Source organism: Pseudophryne corroboree, chromosome 3 (genome assembly GCF_028390025.1).
Source record: "Pseudophryne corroboree isolate aPseCor3 chromosome 3, aPseCor3.hap2, whole genome shotgun sequence".
Classification (NCBI taxonomy): Eukaryota; Metazoa; Chordata; class Amphibia; order Anura; family Myobatrachidae; genus Pseudophryne; species Pseudophryne corroboree.
In genome coordinates, this window is record NC_086446.1 from 89189561 (window position 1) to 89205247 (window position 15687).

Here is a 15687-nt window from a genome sequence, read left to right on the forward strand (position 1 = left end):
AGCCAGAACTGTGTGGGCCCCATAGCAACATATTGAACGGGCCGCTATCCAAATGCTTGAAGAGAGACCCTTCTCCCCAGCAGTTGTTTATTTTACATCTCATAATTAGTTAATGTTATGCCCTATAGTAGTGCCTTGGTTTATTTAATAAACCCCATTAATGCCCTAGTTCACCTAATGTCACATTGTAGGGCTGCCAGCACACATTATGTAACACAGTGCCCCCAATTCACGTTGGGGTAGATGTATGAAACAGTGATAAGAGTGGAGAAGAGTGGAGAAGCGTGCCATGGCAACCAATCAGCTGCTATGTACAATGTTATAGAATGCACTTGATAAATGGTTATTTCAAAGCTGGGGTATCACTGTTACTGGACCCATCTGTAGGAGACACCCAGTGACTGAGTACACTGTGTTCGCTATGATTACCAAATGATGCGTATGTATAGGCCTTCACATCTCTTCTGTCCTTTACAATAAATGAAAGTCTCCTCTTACCCAGTGATGTGAGGGTCAGGTGATTCTCCATCACGTCCTTGTACAGATCCTTGTGTCCCTCTACATACTCCCACTCCTCCATGGAGAGATAGACAGTGACATCCTGACACCTTATAGGAACCTGACACACACAATGACACAGTCATCATCCAGATACCTCCCCTGGTGTTACTGTATAATGTCCCATTCCCAGCAGTCACCTCTCCAGTCATCACCCAGACACCTCCCCTGGTGTTACTGTATAATGCCCCATTCCCAGCAGTCACCTCTCCAGTCATCACCCAGATACCTCCCCTGGTGTTACCGTATAGTGCCCCATCCCCAGCAGTCACCTCTCCAGTCATCATCCAGACACCTCCCCTGGTATTACTGTATAATTACCCATTCCCAGCAGTCACCTCTCCAGTCATCACCTAGACACCTCCCCTGGTGTTACTGTATAATGTCCCATTCCCAGCAGTCACCTCTCCAGTCATCACCCAGACACCTCCCCTGGTGTTACTGTATAATGCCCCATTCCCAGCAGTCACCTCTCCAGTCATCACCCAAACACATCCCCTGGTGTTACTGTATAATGTCCCGATCCCAGCAGTCACCTCTCCAGTCATCACCCAGACACATCCCCTGGTGTTACTGTATAATGTCCCATTCCCAGCAGTCTCCTCTCCAGTCATCACCCAGACACCTCCCCTGGTGTTACTGTATAATGCCCCATTCCCAGCAGTCACCTCTCCAGTCATCATCCAGACACATCCCCTGGTGTTACTGTATAATGCCCCATTCCCAACAGTCACCTCTCCAGTCATCACCCAGACACATCCTCTGGTGTTACTGTATAATGTCCCATTCCCAGCAGTCACCTCTCCAGTCATCACCCAGACACATCCCCTGGTGTTACTGTGTAATGCCCCATTCCCAGCAGTCACCTCTCCAGTCATCACCCAGACACCTCCCCTGGTGTTACTGTATAATGTCCCATTCCCAGCAGTCACCTCTCCAGTCATCACCCAGACACCTCCCCTGGTGTTACTGTATAATGTCCCATTCCCAGCAGTCACCTCTCCAGTCAGCAGCTGAATGATCTTGTTGGTGAGTTCCAGGATCTTCTGGTCACTGTCTCTCCCATGTATCAGTGAGTGAGGTGGAGGTTCCGTGATGGGGCGATGGGTCCTGCTCAGTTCTCCTGACACACGGGAACGGCTACTGGGTGTCTCACACTCACCGGATGTCTTCTTCACTACTGTGTAATCCTGTGTATTGAGAGACAGCAATAGACTGCTAAATTAAACTCCATCTTTATAGAATGTTTTTAAACGTTATTTAGGCATAATATACAAGGTGAGTTTTTGTTACAAATACGACCCTCTCCTATCCGTTACTGTGCCCATTATATAGTACATTGGGGGGTATATAGCTCGATCTCTGCAGTTCGTGTCATAAATAACACATTGTGGGAAATGTTTATGTATATATATATATATATATATATATATATGTATATATATATATATATATATATATATATCCAGTAAATAGGAGCACTCACCAGTCTTCATGATATTCTTATATTTATTAGCAGCAAGATATCAAACAGGGGGTATAACCGACGTTTCGGTCCCAAATGGAACCCTTGTCAAGATCATATAGCTTAGTAACTGGCTTTAAACGCAGGAGGCTCCACCTCCGGCAGGGCAAACACAAAAGAAAAAAAAGAGGACAACAAAAGCTCAGAAGAATCAGTAATTAACCTTTCTTCGCATAAATTTACGGAACCTGAGATAAGTTTGCTATCTAAAGGGCTAAGCTTTATACCAACACCAAGATTTGATAAATTTAGATGGTCAGTTGATAAATATAAGCTGGGTAAAAAGCTTAGATTGACAGAGAAGTTTCAGGGCACACGTAAAATGGATTACACCACAACACAATTTAAGAAAAAGGAGTAAATATGATCCACCCTCACTGAATCTTAGTATAAAAACCTTCACTAGATTATTAGATCAGAATATACAGGAATCACTTACCAAACAGAAACATATTAGATCTAATTTGAGACCACTTGAGAAGAAAGCACTTAGGGATCTTAAAGAAAACCCTCTGATAACCATACGCCCCGCCGATAAGGGGGGTGCGGTGGTAATATTAGACACCAAGGATTACGACAAAGAGGCAATGAGACAGTTATCAGATGATGACACTTATAGGATGTTGGGGGGTGACCCTACAATTTCCTATAAAAACCGTCTGGATATTAGCCTAGATATTGGCTTTTCTAAGGGCTGGATTGACTCTGATGTACTGAACTTTCTCAAGACTGATTATCCTATTTGTCCTATGCTCTATCTGTTGCCAAAAATACACAACACTCTCGTGAGACCTCCGGGTCGACCGATTATATCGGCCCGGAATCTCTATTTTCATCTGTGGCACAATATCTAGATGGTTTTCTTCAGATATATGTTGGGAATACATTGAGCTATATACAGGATACTAGTGATTTCTTGGGACTGATTAATACACTTCCGTCCTCTATGTGGGGGATCCTGGTAACGATGGATGTGGTGTCTTTATACACCGTAAAACCATACAATGATGGTTTGATGGCTGTACGTAGAGCTTTGTCCCGTACACAGATGGCCTCTCCGCCAATTGAATTTTTAATGGACCCTTACGTGCAACTATTTTCAATATGGTGGCCGATACTATCTCCAAACGGCAGGGACCGCGATGGGCAGTAATATCGCACCGTCGTACGCTAACATATTTATGGGTGCTTATGAAAACACACGTCTTCCCGCTGTTTGGGGATAGTATCGTCTTCTATCGTCGCTTCATTGATGATGTGTTCTTGATTTGGATAGGCAGTTAGATGGCACTCCAGGAGATGTTGGGAGTATCAAAACTGCCTTGATTCTCCGATTAGATTTACCATGGAATACAGTAGGGAGGAGATTAATTTTCTTGACGTAACCGTCTATGTCACAGAGATGGGGTATGGACACAGACTGTTCAGGAAGTCCACAGATCCTAACACTCTTCTATATTTTGTAAGCCATCACCCAGGCTCGCTTAAACAGAATATGCCGATTTCACAATTCCTGCGGGTACTCCGTAACAACTCAGAACCCGATACAGCCAGTAAACAACTGGAGGAGATGAAGTTGAGATTTTCCTCTAGGGGTTATAGTCAACAGATATATATATTGATAACTGCTTACATAAAGCCTTAAAGATCTTTTCATCAGGAAATGTTAAGAAACAATGCAGGCCACAGAATCCTTTTGTGGTCACGACAACGTTTGACACTGCAGGTCCTGTTCGACGAGCAGTTAAAAATCTCTGGCCGGTGGTTAAAAGTGATCCAGTCCTCTGCAAGCACTTACCAGCTAAGCCTTTAATGAGCTTCAAACGGGGGCGAAACTTAAAGGACATTCTTATGCAGCTGGATAGACCATTAAGATCAGAATCTGATTCTTGGCTATCGCTACAAAAGAAGGGATGTTACCGATGCGTGAATTGCACGACTTGCAGAAGCATGACCTCTGGTGAATATTTCCATCATCCACATACTGGACAGAAGATTAAGATCAGCCAGCAAGTGAGTTGTACCTCTGATTTTATTATCTACACACTCGCGTGTCCATGCTCCCTGATGTACGTGGGAAAAACGGTTCGTCCATTCCGTGAGAGGATGGCGAACCATCGTTTATCCATCAGAACAGCATTGAATGTTGGACACTCAGATAAGCCTGTTGCTAGGCACTTTTTTGAGGCAAAACACACCTTGGCTTCATTGAAATGTAGGATAATAGATCGGATAGTACCTCTAAAAAGAGGTGGGGATAGAGCAAAATTATTGCTCCAACGTGAGGCATCATGGATCTATCGACTGGACACTATACGCCCCAGGAGCCTGAATGAGGGCATCTAATATGGTGTCTTCTTGGAATTAATTTAGGCTAATGTTTAATTTTTTTATTTTTTATTTTATTTTTTCATTTACAATTTTTTTTATTTTTCTTTGCTTCCTGTGGCTTTTCCATAAGTGGACGGTCTGTGTCGATGCCCATACTTTTTGAATTTGTTACTAGTTTATTTTTGATTCATTATTCACTTTAATATTTTGGGAATAACAGAATTTAAGACCATGTTATATAGTTCATGTGCTGTTGACCTATCGTGATCCTTCCGTTTGGATATATGAGTCCACTGTCTTTGTCTATTAGTTTTGAGATTTTGATAACCTGTACTGTACCAGCAAATATTTCTAGGATATTGCTTTAACTATGTTTGTTGTCTATATGATGTCAGATCTCCATGGAGACCGGACTACTGAGGGCTGGTAACAGACACAGGATTTTAGTGACGAGACTGTGCGTTCCAGACACCGGAAGTAAGGCGCACAGTGGAACGCACCCCGCTCGTGTACCGCTGAGATCAGCAGTTAACAGTGGACTCATGATCTAATCGGTATATATGGATTTAAAGTTTTTATCTCTATGTTGTATTCGTCTATGCGTTGTCTTTGTATGTGTAATTCACTTGTCTGTTTTTGGATATGATTACTGGATATATTGGAATTGGTTAATTAGGGGGAGGGTCACTTTAGGGTTTATAAGGGGACCATTTACTAAGCTATATGATCTTGACAAAGGTTCCAGTTGGGACCAAAACGTTGGTTATACCCCCTGTTTGATATCTTGCTGCTTATAAAGATAAGAATATCATGAAGGACTTCCGGTGGGTGGCGCATCCAAGATGGCCACATCTTAATTGAGCTCTGCTCCCTTTGGCTCCATCCACCATCATCTGCCTGCTTTCCAGTTGCCTTTCCGGGGCGTCTTAACGGGATTATTTCCCCCGAGCACTGGGGGACCCGTTGGTGACCTTTTTGGACGGATATGCTGGGTGGGGGCCCCTGTTCCCCGGAGTCGGGCCCGTGATCGGGCCGCCGCGTGGTGAGTGTCCGCGCTCCCCATCCTCCCGCTTGAATACCCCTGCAGTCAATACTAACCTGCCTGCCGCTCCTCTGTTGTGGCCTCAGTGGGGACGGCTGCCTTCTCCCTTCAACTCGCTGGCTGCTAAACTACGGACCCTGCCGTGCGCTCGTGGAGCTGCTTCTGGGGTGTCTGGTCTGCTACGGAGCCGGCGGGGGTGGATGTCACGGGAGGCGTCTACACCTGCTGCTGTCTCCCTAACTGCGGGACTCCTGAGGCGGCTGGATCGGGGCCGCTGGGGTGTTCGGGGCTCCGTCACCCTGGTTGCCGCGCTGCTTTCATTCGCCCCGCACCTCACCTGTACGGCTGACCGACGCTGACCCGGCTTCCTCCTACACGGATACGCACGGATACGCAGCTCTTGCTATTTTGAGTGTGAGTGCCCGGTCCTCCTGGGATTCCCTCCTGCCTTGCACTGATCTGCTTATCCTGGCTGTCGTCTAGCGTCTGGACGTCCCTGGGGATGACCTTACTGCTCCAAGTGCTACCCGCTGCTATAGTCGGGTGATATAACTGGACTCTTCCCTTGCGGTTTGCTGCCTGGTGCCTGCCTTTTACATTTGGGATCCCGCTGATACGTCCTGGACGCCTGCCGCCTTTCTGGACCTTTGAGGCTGCCTCCGGTGGATGCGGACGCCCCGACGAAAGGCTTCTTAAGGGCGCTGTTGAATCCCCCATTCCGGCTGTGAATAACCCTTCCTGAGACACCAGGACGCTGAGGGACTATTCTTCACAGGGGGTCCGTTCGGTATTGACACTGCTCCCCTCTGCTCACTGAACATTCTTTCTGCTGTCTTTTGCCTCTTCCTTGATCTATTCCTCTATCTGATATTTTTTTATTTTATTTTTTTCCCCCCCTTATCCCCACGTTACATATACAGGCTGTAATTGCCTCCATATTATTATAGTATTGTAGGTTCACACATTTACGGTCTTCTCAATAGCTCAGCTTAGTGGACACTGCCACCTTGTGGCCGTTCAATATCGTTTTTTGTCTGCTTTTAATTTCCATTATAGGCATTACTGATTCTGTCTACCATCCACAATATCTGTCAGAAAAATATTTTGTTATATATCTGGAAGAGAGGGGAAAAGGGGAAGGGGAGGAAGGGAAAAAGACGCGGGAAAAATAATTTAATTGTTATTTTTTTTTTTTTTACTTATTTTATTATTTTATGCCAATTGTACTGCCACACCCATAAGCCGTATTCAAACTCTAATTTTAGTTAAATTACTCAATACTGCTTTTGCCAACTCACGTACAAATATTTTTTCTACATGTAATACTTTAAACCGGTACTACTTCTTTTATACCACCAGAGTTTGCGGTTAGTTGCCTTGTTGCTGAATAGCTAAGAGGTATAGGATTTCTATTTAATTATGTGATATACTACATACCCTCTTGGGGCGATATACTTTACGACTTCAGATGTTTCTCATCTGATACTCCTATTTACTGGTGAACAGTGTCCGATCCTACTGGATCTCTCCTATTACACATTCCATAATTGATGGAGAGGTTTCTGAACAAAACCGTATCAGAAACTATGGTCAGAAGAAAGTCACATAAGACAGGTGGTTCTTCCCCCTCTCAGTCGCAACCCGTAACGAATATGGACGGGAACTCCGACCACACGTCCCACCCTGACACGATCCCCCCAGTGTCCCAAACTGCTAAAGAGATTCTTTCGGTGCTGATGCCCCATATTGATAGGAAATTAGATGAATTTAAGGATTCGTTTCAGTCCACCCTGCGCGAGGTGGCTTCGAATACCTCGAGAGTATCGGAGGTGGAGCAGAGGGTCAGTGATTTAGAGGACACGGTCCACAGCGTGGAGTCCTCGGCTGACTCGTCTATTGGCATGATTCGGGAACTCCAAGACAAGCTAGATGAACTAGAAAATCGAAATAGGAGAAATAATCTTCGATTTGTTGGTATCCCGGAACATGTCAAACCCCCCCAATTGGGTGACTTCCTGGCCTGTCAATTAATTCCTGCTCTCCATATATCTGACAAGATGGAATTCCCCCAGGTTGAAAGGGTCCATAGGGTGGGGGCTGAGCGGGAAGGTCCTAACCCTCCTCCCAGACCGGTGGTGGCCCGTTACTTTGATTACAGGACGAAGGAAATAATATTACGTGCATATAAGAAACTAGGCAAATTAGTCATTGAAGGTACCCGTATATTAATTTTTCAAGATTTTTCAGTGGCGGTCACCCAAAAACGCAGAGCATTCTCACCGGTTTGTAAATTTCTGGTAGAATCGCAAAAACGCTTTGCCTTACTATACCCTGCCAGACTGAGGGTCACCGACAATGGCCGCACTCTTTTCTTTGATGACCCAGAAGAGGCCCGCAGGCATTTCCTGCCCCCTCTTTCCCCACAGAGTTCACCAGTAGCGCTGTCCCAGAGATCTCCCAATCGCTGAATGGGTGTGCAGACACAAATATTGTTTATGTGTTTTATACACTGTTTTCAACTTAACAATGGGGGAAGAGGTTCTATTTTTTATTCGCCCCACTTTAACTTACAGTTATTATGTTATTACTTAGGAGAATGGTTCTCCATATTCTGTTTACTGTTTGTTTCTTGTTGACTCTAAGAGTTGGTCGCAGTATTGTCACTGCGATCCTCCAGGAAAATTATTGGTATGAGAAAACTCAGAAAAGGTTATTGAAGCATGATTTCTCATTTCTTGATAATTGTGATATGTTTAATCTATTACATTTACAAATGTTGTTTATGTTGCATTTTGGCGCGACGACGGCAGAGAGACGGGAACACCTAGCTGAGAATGGGTTTGATGGGCTATCCTCCGCTTGCTGGGACGGGGGACCCCACAGTGCATTGCTGGGACCGTGTGGTGAATCTACCGTAGTGAAACCTGGAATTGGATGATGGCAAGTAATACACATAATTTACCGTACATGCCTCCCCATGACTCGATTAAATGCCTATCATGGAATGTAGGCGGGCTCAACACCCCCATTAAGCGCCAAAGGGTCCTATCACATCTTAAGAAATTCAGTCCAGACATCATCTTCCTACAGGAAACTCACTGGAAGGAAGGAGATGGCTCCTCCCTCCGCGCTGGCTGGCTGGGTGATTGTTTTTCGGCCTCATTTGTCAACAAAACCAGAGGGGTGGCCATTCTTTTTGCACAACACCTCCCATACACTATATTGAATGTTGTCCCAGATCCTGATGGTCGATATCTATTGATAGATGTTAAGATTGGAGATGCCACATACACTCTTATGAACATATACGCCCCCAACACTCAGGTGTCTGAATTTTTAACTAAGGTAACCTTCCAGATACAACAACGGGAGACTTTTCCATTAATACTTGGAGGGGACTTCAATACGGTGCGTGATCCGACCCTGGACAAAACCCCAATCCCGTCCAACCGTCATTCTCCTATCTGGTCTACACTGGTGAAATTCATACTAGGGCTCCAAGTGACTGATGTCTGGAGACTCTTTAATCCAACAGATAAATCTTTCACGTTCCATTCCACCGTACGGTCTCTCGTATAGACTATTTTTTAGTGGCGGACTCTTTAATATCCGAGGTGACCTCCGCGAACATAGCTGAGATTCTGGTTTCGGATCACGCACCGATTGAATTTTCATTTAGTATGCCACGCACAGGTCCCACACACCGCACCTGGAGATTTCCTGCATATTTATTCCAATCAGAAAAATTTAAGGAGTACTTGAGACGTAACTGGCTAGACTATGTAGACAACAACATCACACACTGGAATGACCCGGTTCTTTTCTGGGAAGCATCGAAGTCTGTGATGCGTGGTAGTATCATCTCATATGTATCTGGTCGCAATAAGATTCAAAAAGACCAATATCGCTCCCTCTCCCACAAGGTGCAGACTACGTTTGCTGAATATGTGGCAGACCCCTTAGAGGAAAAATTAATTGTATATAATCAGGCTAAAGCTGTATTGGAAAATTTTTTACTCTCTCAGGCTCAATCACGACTAGATTACACGAAAAATAAATATTATAGATGGGGAGCCAGGACGGGGCGTTTATTGGCCTCATTAACCAAAGGCTATAAGCGAAGAAACCATATTGTTTCCATTAAAGACACTAGGACCTCCCTCTGTCTGACACGCACATCTGACATATCAAAGGCTTTTTATGACTACTATTGCAAACTATATTCTGCAAGACCATCGACCCCAGAATCGTTAGAAGACGTTATTAGGGAGGCCAACTTACCTAGTCTGGACCCAGAACAAACGGACCTTTTGAACTCAGAAATTACTGAGGAGGAGATAAGGTCGGCAATCTCTTCCTTGCATACTGGCAAAGCACCGGGACCAGATGGATTCTCGGGAGAATACTTTAAAATCCTATCCACAGACATTGTCCCGACGCTGCTAGAATTATATCGCACTATTCACAAAACACGCCCACATTACCCCTCCTTTAATGCTGCCTATACGACTCTCATCCCGAAGCTTGACCGTGACCCCACACTATTGAGTTCCTATCGTCCTATTACTCTATTAAATGTGGACTTTAAAATTCTATCCAAAATAATGTCCTCTCGACTACAATTATTTTCCTCTTCCCTTTGTTCACCTCACCAATTAGGATTTACCCGAGGCAGACACCTAGTCAAAGGTATTCGAACAGCCATTGCTTCCATTGTTGCTTCCAACAATAATCCCACCATCCCCAACATGCTCCTGAGCCTAGACGCCCAGAAAGCTTTTGATACATCAACCAGAAATTTTGGCTCAGATTTTATTAATCTCATACAGTTCTTCTATAGTTCCCCCACAACTCTTCTCTTAGTAAACGGCACGAGTAGTGATCCTATTGTCATGTCTAGAGGCACCCGCCAGGGCTGTCCTTTATCCCCATTACTCTTTAATTTATCCCTTGACCCCTTACTCCGTATAATTGATTCCTGGCCCACACTGAAGGGTATTTCGATTGGCTCGGTGGAATTAAAACTCACTGCATTCGCGGATGACGTTCTGATATACATATCTAATCCTAAACACTCCCTCGGGCCATTGCTGGAACTGCTTGACAGGGTGGGATCTTTATCTGGTTTCTTCATCAACTTTGAAAAATCCAGTGCATTCTACCTTAAAAAGGGTTTTTATAGACCTTTGTGGGCGAAGCAATTACCTCTGAATTGGGCTAAAAAGAAACTCCCATACCTGGGAGTTCTCCTCCCCAAGAACATTATAGACCTCTATGATGTAAATATTGGGAAAACACTTTTAAAACTCACAAGGGATATTGAGGCAATGGTACACTTGCCGCTTTCCTTTTTAGGAAGGATGAATATAATAAAAATGATATATTTCCCAAAACTCCTCTACCCACTACAAGTCCTCCCCCTTATACTTTCTAGACAAGATCTCCTACAAATTACGGCGGCTTTTAGGAAATTTATCTGGAACAACAAGCGTGCAAGAATTGGTCTGTTTAAATTAGGTCAGCCTAAAACAAATGGGGGAGTTAACTTTCCAGACATCTTGACGTATAGTTATGCTTCCCATGTTCGTTATATCAAGGACTGGTTGTCTAGCACCCACACATACGCTGACTCGCTTCTCGAACAAAATTTTATTCCGCAAGTATCCTTAGTAGCTTTTTTACACCTGACTGACGCTGAAATTTCCTCTGATTTAACGATTAATCCCCTCTTAATGACTACAAGGAAAGTTTGGCTGTCTTTGAGACATAAATACAAACTACATAAACATATATCTATTCATTTGCCTTTTCTAAACAATCCGGGCTTTCAAAATGGAGAGGCCGCTCCTCCTTTTAAGGAATGGAAATCTTTAGGAATATGTAATATAGGCCAGCTCCTTGATCCTAGATCCCATAAACCATTAACATATGCGGAGGCCTTATCTAAATACCCTTGTATTGGACCCCAGAACTTTGCTTTTTTTCAAGCCCAACATTATGTAAGTAAAATTTCCAGATTAATACCCACAACTGATTGGGGAAACCAATTAGACCAAATATTAATGCGACCAGAACAATCTAAAGGGGCCATCTCATTCTACTATAAACAATTCCACACCATACTAGACCATTCTTTATATAAAACTGGTATAGCCCAATGGTTGGAACACTTTCCCAACTTAGATGTAGATGGGTTACTACGTATGTTACATTTTTCAATAGCCACGTTCCCAGCTGCTAAATACACAGAAATGTACCTAAACATCTTTCATAGATCTTATATCTCTCCCCACAGGGTTTTTTTGATAGGCCTATTAGCTGACTCTTCCTGTCCCAAATGTGGTCACCCTTCGGCTGATCTGTATCACTGTTTTTGGGCCTGCCCGCTTTTAAGAAGGTTCTGGCTAGCAGTATGGCGTTTTGCCTCTCAGCATTTAGTGAATTACACTCCCCTTACACCGGAATGGGCCATATTTGGTATCACACCCCCTGGTATCAGAGTTTCCAAACCTGTCAGGAAGTTGTTGCTGGCAATCTCTTCGGCAGCTAGGAAAGCTATCTTGCAAATGTGGGTTCATAGCTCTGCTCCAACATTGGAAATGTTTAGGGACAAACTATTTTTCATCTGTCATATGGATTGGCTGGAGGCCTCACTCCAAAAAGAATCTTGCACAGAATCTTTTTTCGCAACATGGGAAAGTTTTATTGAAACACTTCCTATTCATACCAAAGAGGCCATTAGTCAGTGTTTTCGCAACACACTTTGGTATGAAACCAGAATTTTTCTTAGAGACCCTCCCATTGAGTTTGATAGCGCTAATTAGGGGCTATGACGTGTTCCTGTCTCTCTGTAGGTATATGGAATATTTACAGATGTTGCTTGGTACTTTAGAAAATTGTGCAAACTGCTCGTATCTATGTTTCTCTTTGCGCCATGTACTACATTTTGTGACTGCTACGTTATATCTGTTTTGTTTTGTTCTTTTCTTTGATTGTCACTCACAATGTCACTGTGATTACTGTTACTTTATCTAAAGAAATGCTTCAATAAAGAAAGAAATGTTAAAAAAAAAAAAAGAATATCATGAAGACTGGTGAGTGCTCCTATTTACTGGATTTACATTGGTACTGATGGATGACGATTTATCATTCTGTGGAAGTCACTCCAGCATTTGTGGATAAGGCCAGAGTGTGGACTGCAAAAAATTGTATCTGCACACACACTATCTTTATCTCATCTATATTTGGAACATCCGTTCCATCATAAACCCCTATTAAATTGGTGGTAATTACCATCTGCATTGGGGGTGCTACCAACTACAGTATATCGTAAATACAGGAAAGAAGAAGAAAAGAACTGTATTGTCAGCGCACATAAGGGAGACTAGATCTGGTTATCACGTCTACCAATATTTTAATAAAATTTAACTTTTATTGGTATCTTTTTAAAACTGGTGTATATTACTTACACATAACCATGAGTATAAGCGAAACATAGAGGTTAAAATGTTGACATAAACAAAACATATAAAGGTGCAAAATGAAAATAAAGGTGAATTTGATATTAAAATGTGTGTCCACGTGTTTTATTCTAATGTCCAGGTAAGTATAGTCTATTATTACATGATTGAATCAATATTCGTTCGTGTGTTTAGTCCATCTCAAATTTATGGAGGAGGCATCGGTGTCAATTGTGGTAATGCCCTAAATGTAAATTAATTCTAAGCTGTTTAATTTCAAATTGGGTATAATGAATTATTCGTTGTTATATCTGATTAAATCAGAGATATGATATAATATAGAATATAAGATGATGCTATGGATCTATTCTTGATGTGTTATCTGAGGGGAGGAATATCTTCCTCAGTTATTCATATCAATATAGTATATGGCACTCTTATGATATTCAGGTATTCACACTATTATTACCCCTTAAAGGTAGGCACCTTCATTTGTAAGGTCTGGTGATACCTTCATAATTAATTGGACCCACTATCTTTTCACACTTTCAGTGCAGAGTGTGGTTCGTTAATATCCAAATGCTTGATATCAATAGTAATTAGATGTGTAACAGTCGGTTGTGGTGGTCAGGTATTCACAATATTATTTTCCCTAGAGGAACAAATATTCTCATTATAAGGGATTAGTGACACCTCTCTACCCATTAATACATGGTCAAGCTATTAGACTGTACATCTTCATCAAGTATCCGAACGTATTATTGGAAAAGTGGTCCTTTATTATATTATTATTATTATTATTATTAAGATGTCCAATATTTTGTATAAGGATATGTCTCTCCCTCAGTTGTCTATAATAAATCAAATATATGGCAATCTGTCAGATGTTCATATCATTATGTCCTTAGAAGGGAAGCACCTTCATTTATTGAGGACTGTATCAATCATAATTAAATATATGACAGTCAGTTGTACATATTAGGTATTCAGAATGTTATTATCCATAGAAGAAAAACACCTTTATTTTTTAAGAAATATCAGCACATTGCTAAATTATACATCACCATTAACTGTCTCATATATTTATTTCAAGGGAAAGAGAAAAACCCTTTGGTTAATATAAGTAGATAGCAGCGGTTCAAAAAAGGATTTAATCAGATTTCCAGGTTAGAATATGGTTGTGTTTATAACTGCCACATTACATCACATATATCACTGTGTGTTATTTGACTGACATGAAGAGTTTATTGGAAACATTTGTTGCAGTTACATCTGCTCAATTGTATCACATGTGCTTGGTGGTACTGCCGAATTTATCATATAGAGATACTGTGTATCTTTCTTGGCTTGAGGCAGTGCCTTTTATTCCTTATATGTTCTCAAAGGATTTTTCAGCTAATGCTGTGTTACTTATTAATTCTCTCTATTAATACATAGTGAGTAGAGAAGTCTCTCTATATGATTCAATGTTATTATATCAACTGTCTCCTAATAGTGATGGTAGCATTCACTGCACATGGTGATTATATTGAGCTGATTTAAGTAATTGACACAATTTATTATAGTTATATCTGTTCAATTATATCATAAACGCTAGGTAATACAGTTGCAGCTGCTTAAATATGTTATGAATACTCAGTGATACTATCACTTTAACAAATAAACACCCAGCGTGTCTTTAGTAACTTAGGGCTATGCCTCCTGCTCCCTGTATGCATTCAGTGATTCTGACAACTAATGCTGCATTGCCTGTCAGTTCACAGTGTTGTTAACTGCTGAGCAGAGATATAACTCTCCAAGATTCAATGATCATTTATCCTGCTATCTCATGCTGATATTCTATCTAACTAAGCAGATTGATCAATAGAATGACTAAACATTTAATCTAACATGGACACAGAAACACGTGGAGACACACTGCCCACACGCGTGTTCCGCCGTTACTCTAATATTTGAGCTCTCCTAGTGATCCAATCAGCGGTGATTGCTTGGTCACATGTGACCCCCGGCCAATCGCGATATTGCTCTGTTAGTCACATGACTCGGGGAGCCAATGACAGGGCTGGTTAGTTGTCATGGCAACGTCTGTTCATTGCGTTGCATTCTCGGGCATTACCGGACATTAAAACCCTGTCAGCTGTATTAATACATTCCTATTCACTTAGTTAATTTGATATACTAAGAGACAGGATGGGGATTAACCCCTGGTGTCCCCCAGCACACCAAACTATATGGGTAACATGACTTGAAAACCTACATATAATAGAAATCCAGAGGTCTTCGTTACATATATCTGCAGAAATATGGCAAAGCCACCAGGCCTCGACAAGGCTCCTCTGATGCTGGTGGTCCTAAACCTAATACTATATCTGGGCCTGGGGTGCAGAACCCCACAAATCGGCACAGGCCAGCCACCCCAGGTGCTTAGCACCCCCCTTAACACTGTTCCTAATCCTTTAGGTATTTTAATTACACCGTCACTAGTGTATCACTTTTTGTATACAGATTTTGAGTTCCCTTTAATTAACACATACTAACACTTTACCTTCTCACATGTGTGCTGCCATGGGGTGGCTGGCCTGTGCCGGTTTGTGGGGTTCTGCACCCCAGGCCCAGATATAGTATTAGGTTTAGGACCACCAGCATCAGAGGAGCCTTGTCGAGGCCTGGTGGCTTTGCCATATTTCTGCAGATATATGTAACGAAGACCTCTGGATTTCTATTATATGTAGGTTTTCAAGTCATGTTACCAATATAGTTTGGTGTGCTGG

General features: G+C 42.4%; 1 protein-coding gene across 3 annotated transcripts in view; it reads right to left on the reverse strand.

Annotated features, from left to right (window-relative positions):
* Window positions 1–15687, reverse strand: part of LOC135057053 (zinc finger protein 260-like) — a 121700-nt gene that overhangs the window by 63386 nt on the left and 42627 nt on the right. For all 3 annotated transcript variants that reach the window (XM_063962934.1, XM_063962933.1, XM_063962932.1), the window contains exons 3-4: window positions 1557–1748; window positions 499–619 (exon numbers count right to left, since the gene is read on the reverse strand). In XM_063962934.1, coding sequence (XP_063819004.1) covers window positions 499–619; window positions 1557–1748 — 313 coding nt within the window. The remainder of the gene's footprint in view (window positions 1–498; window positions 620–1556; window positions 1749–15687) is intronic.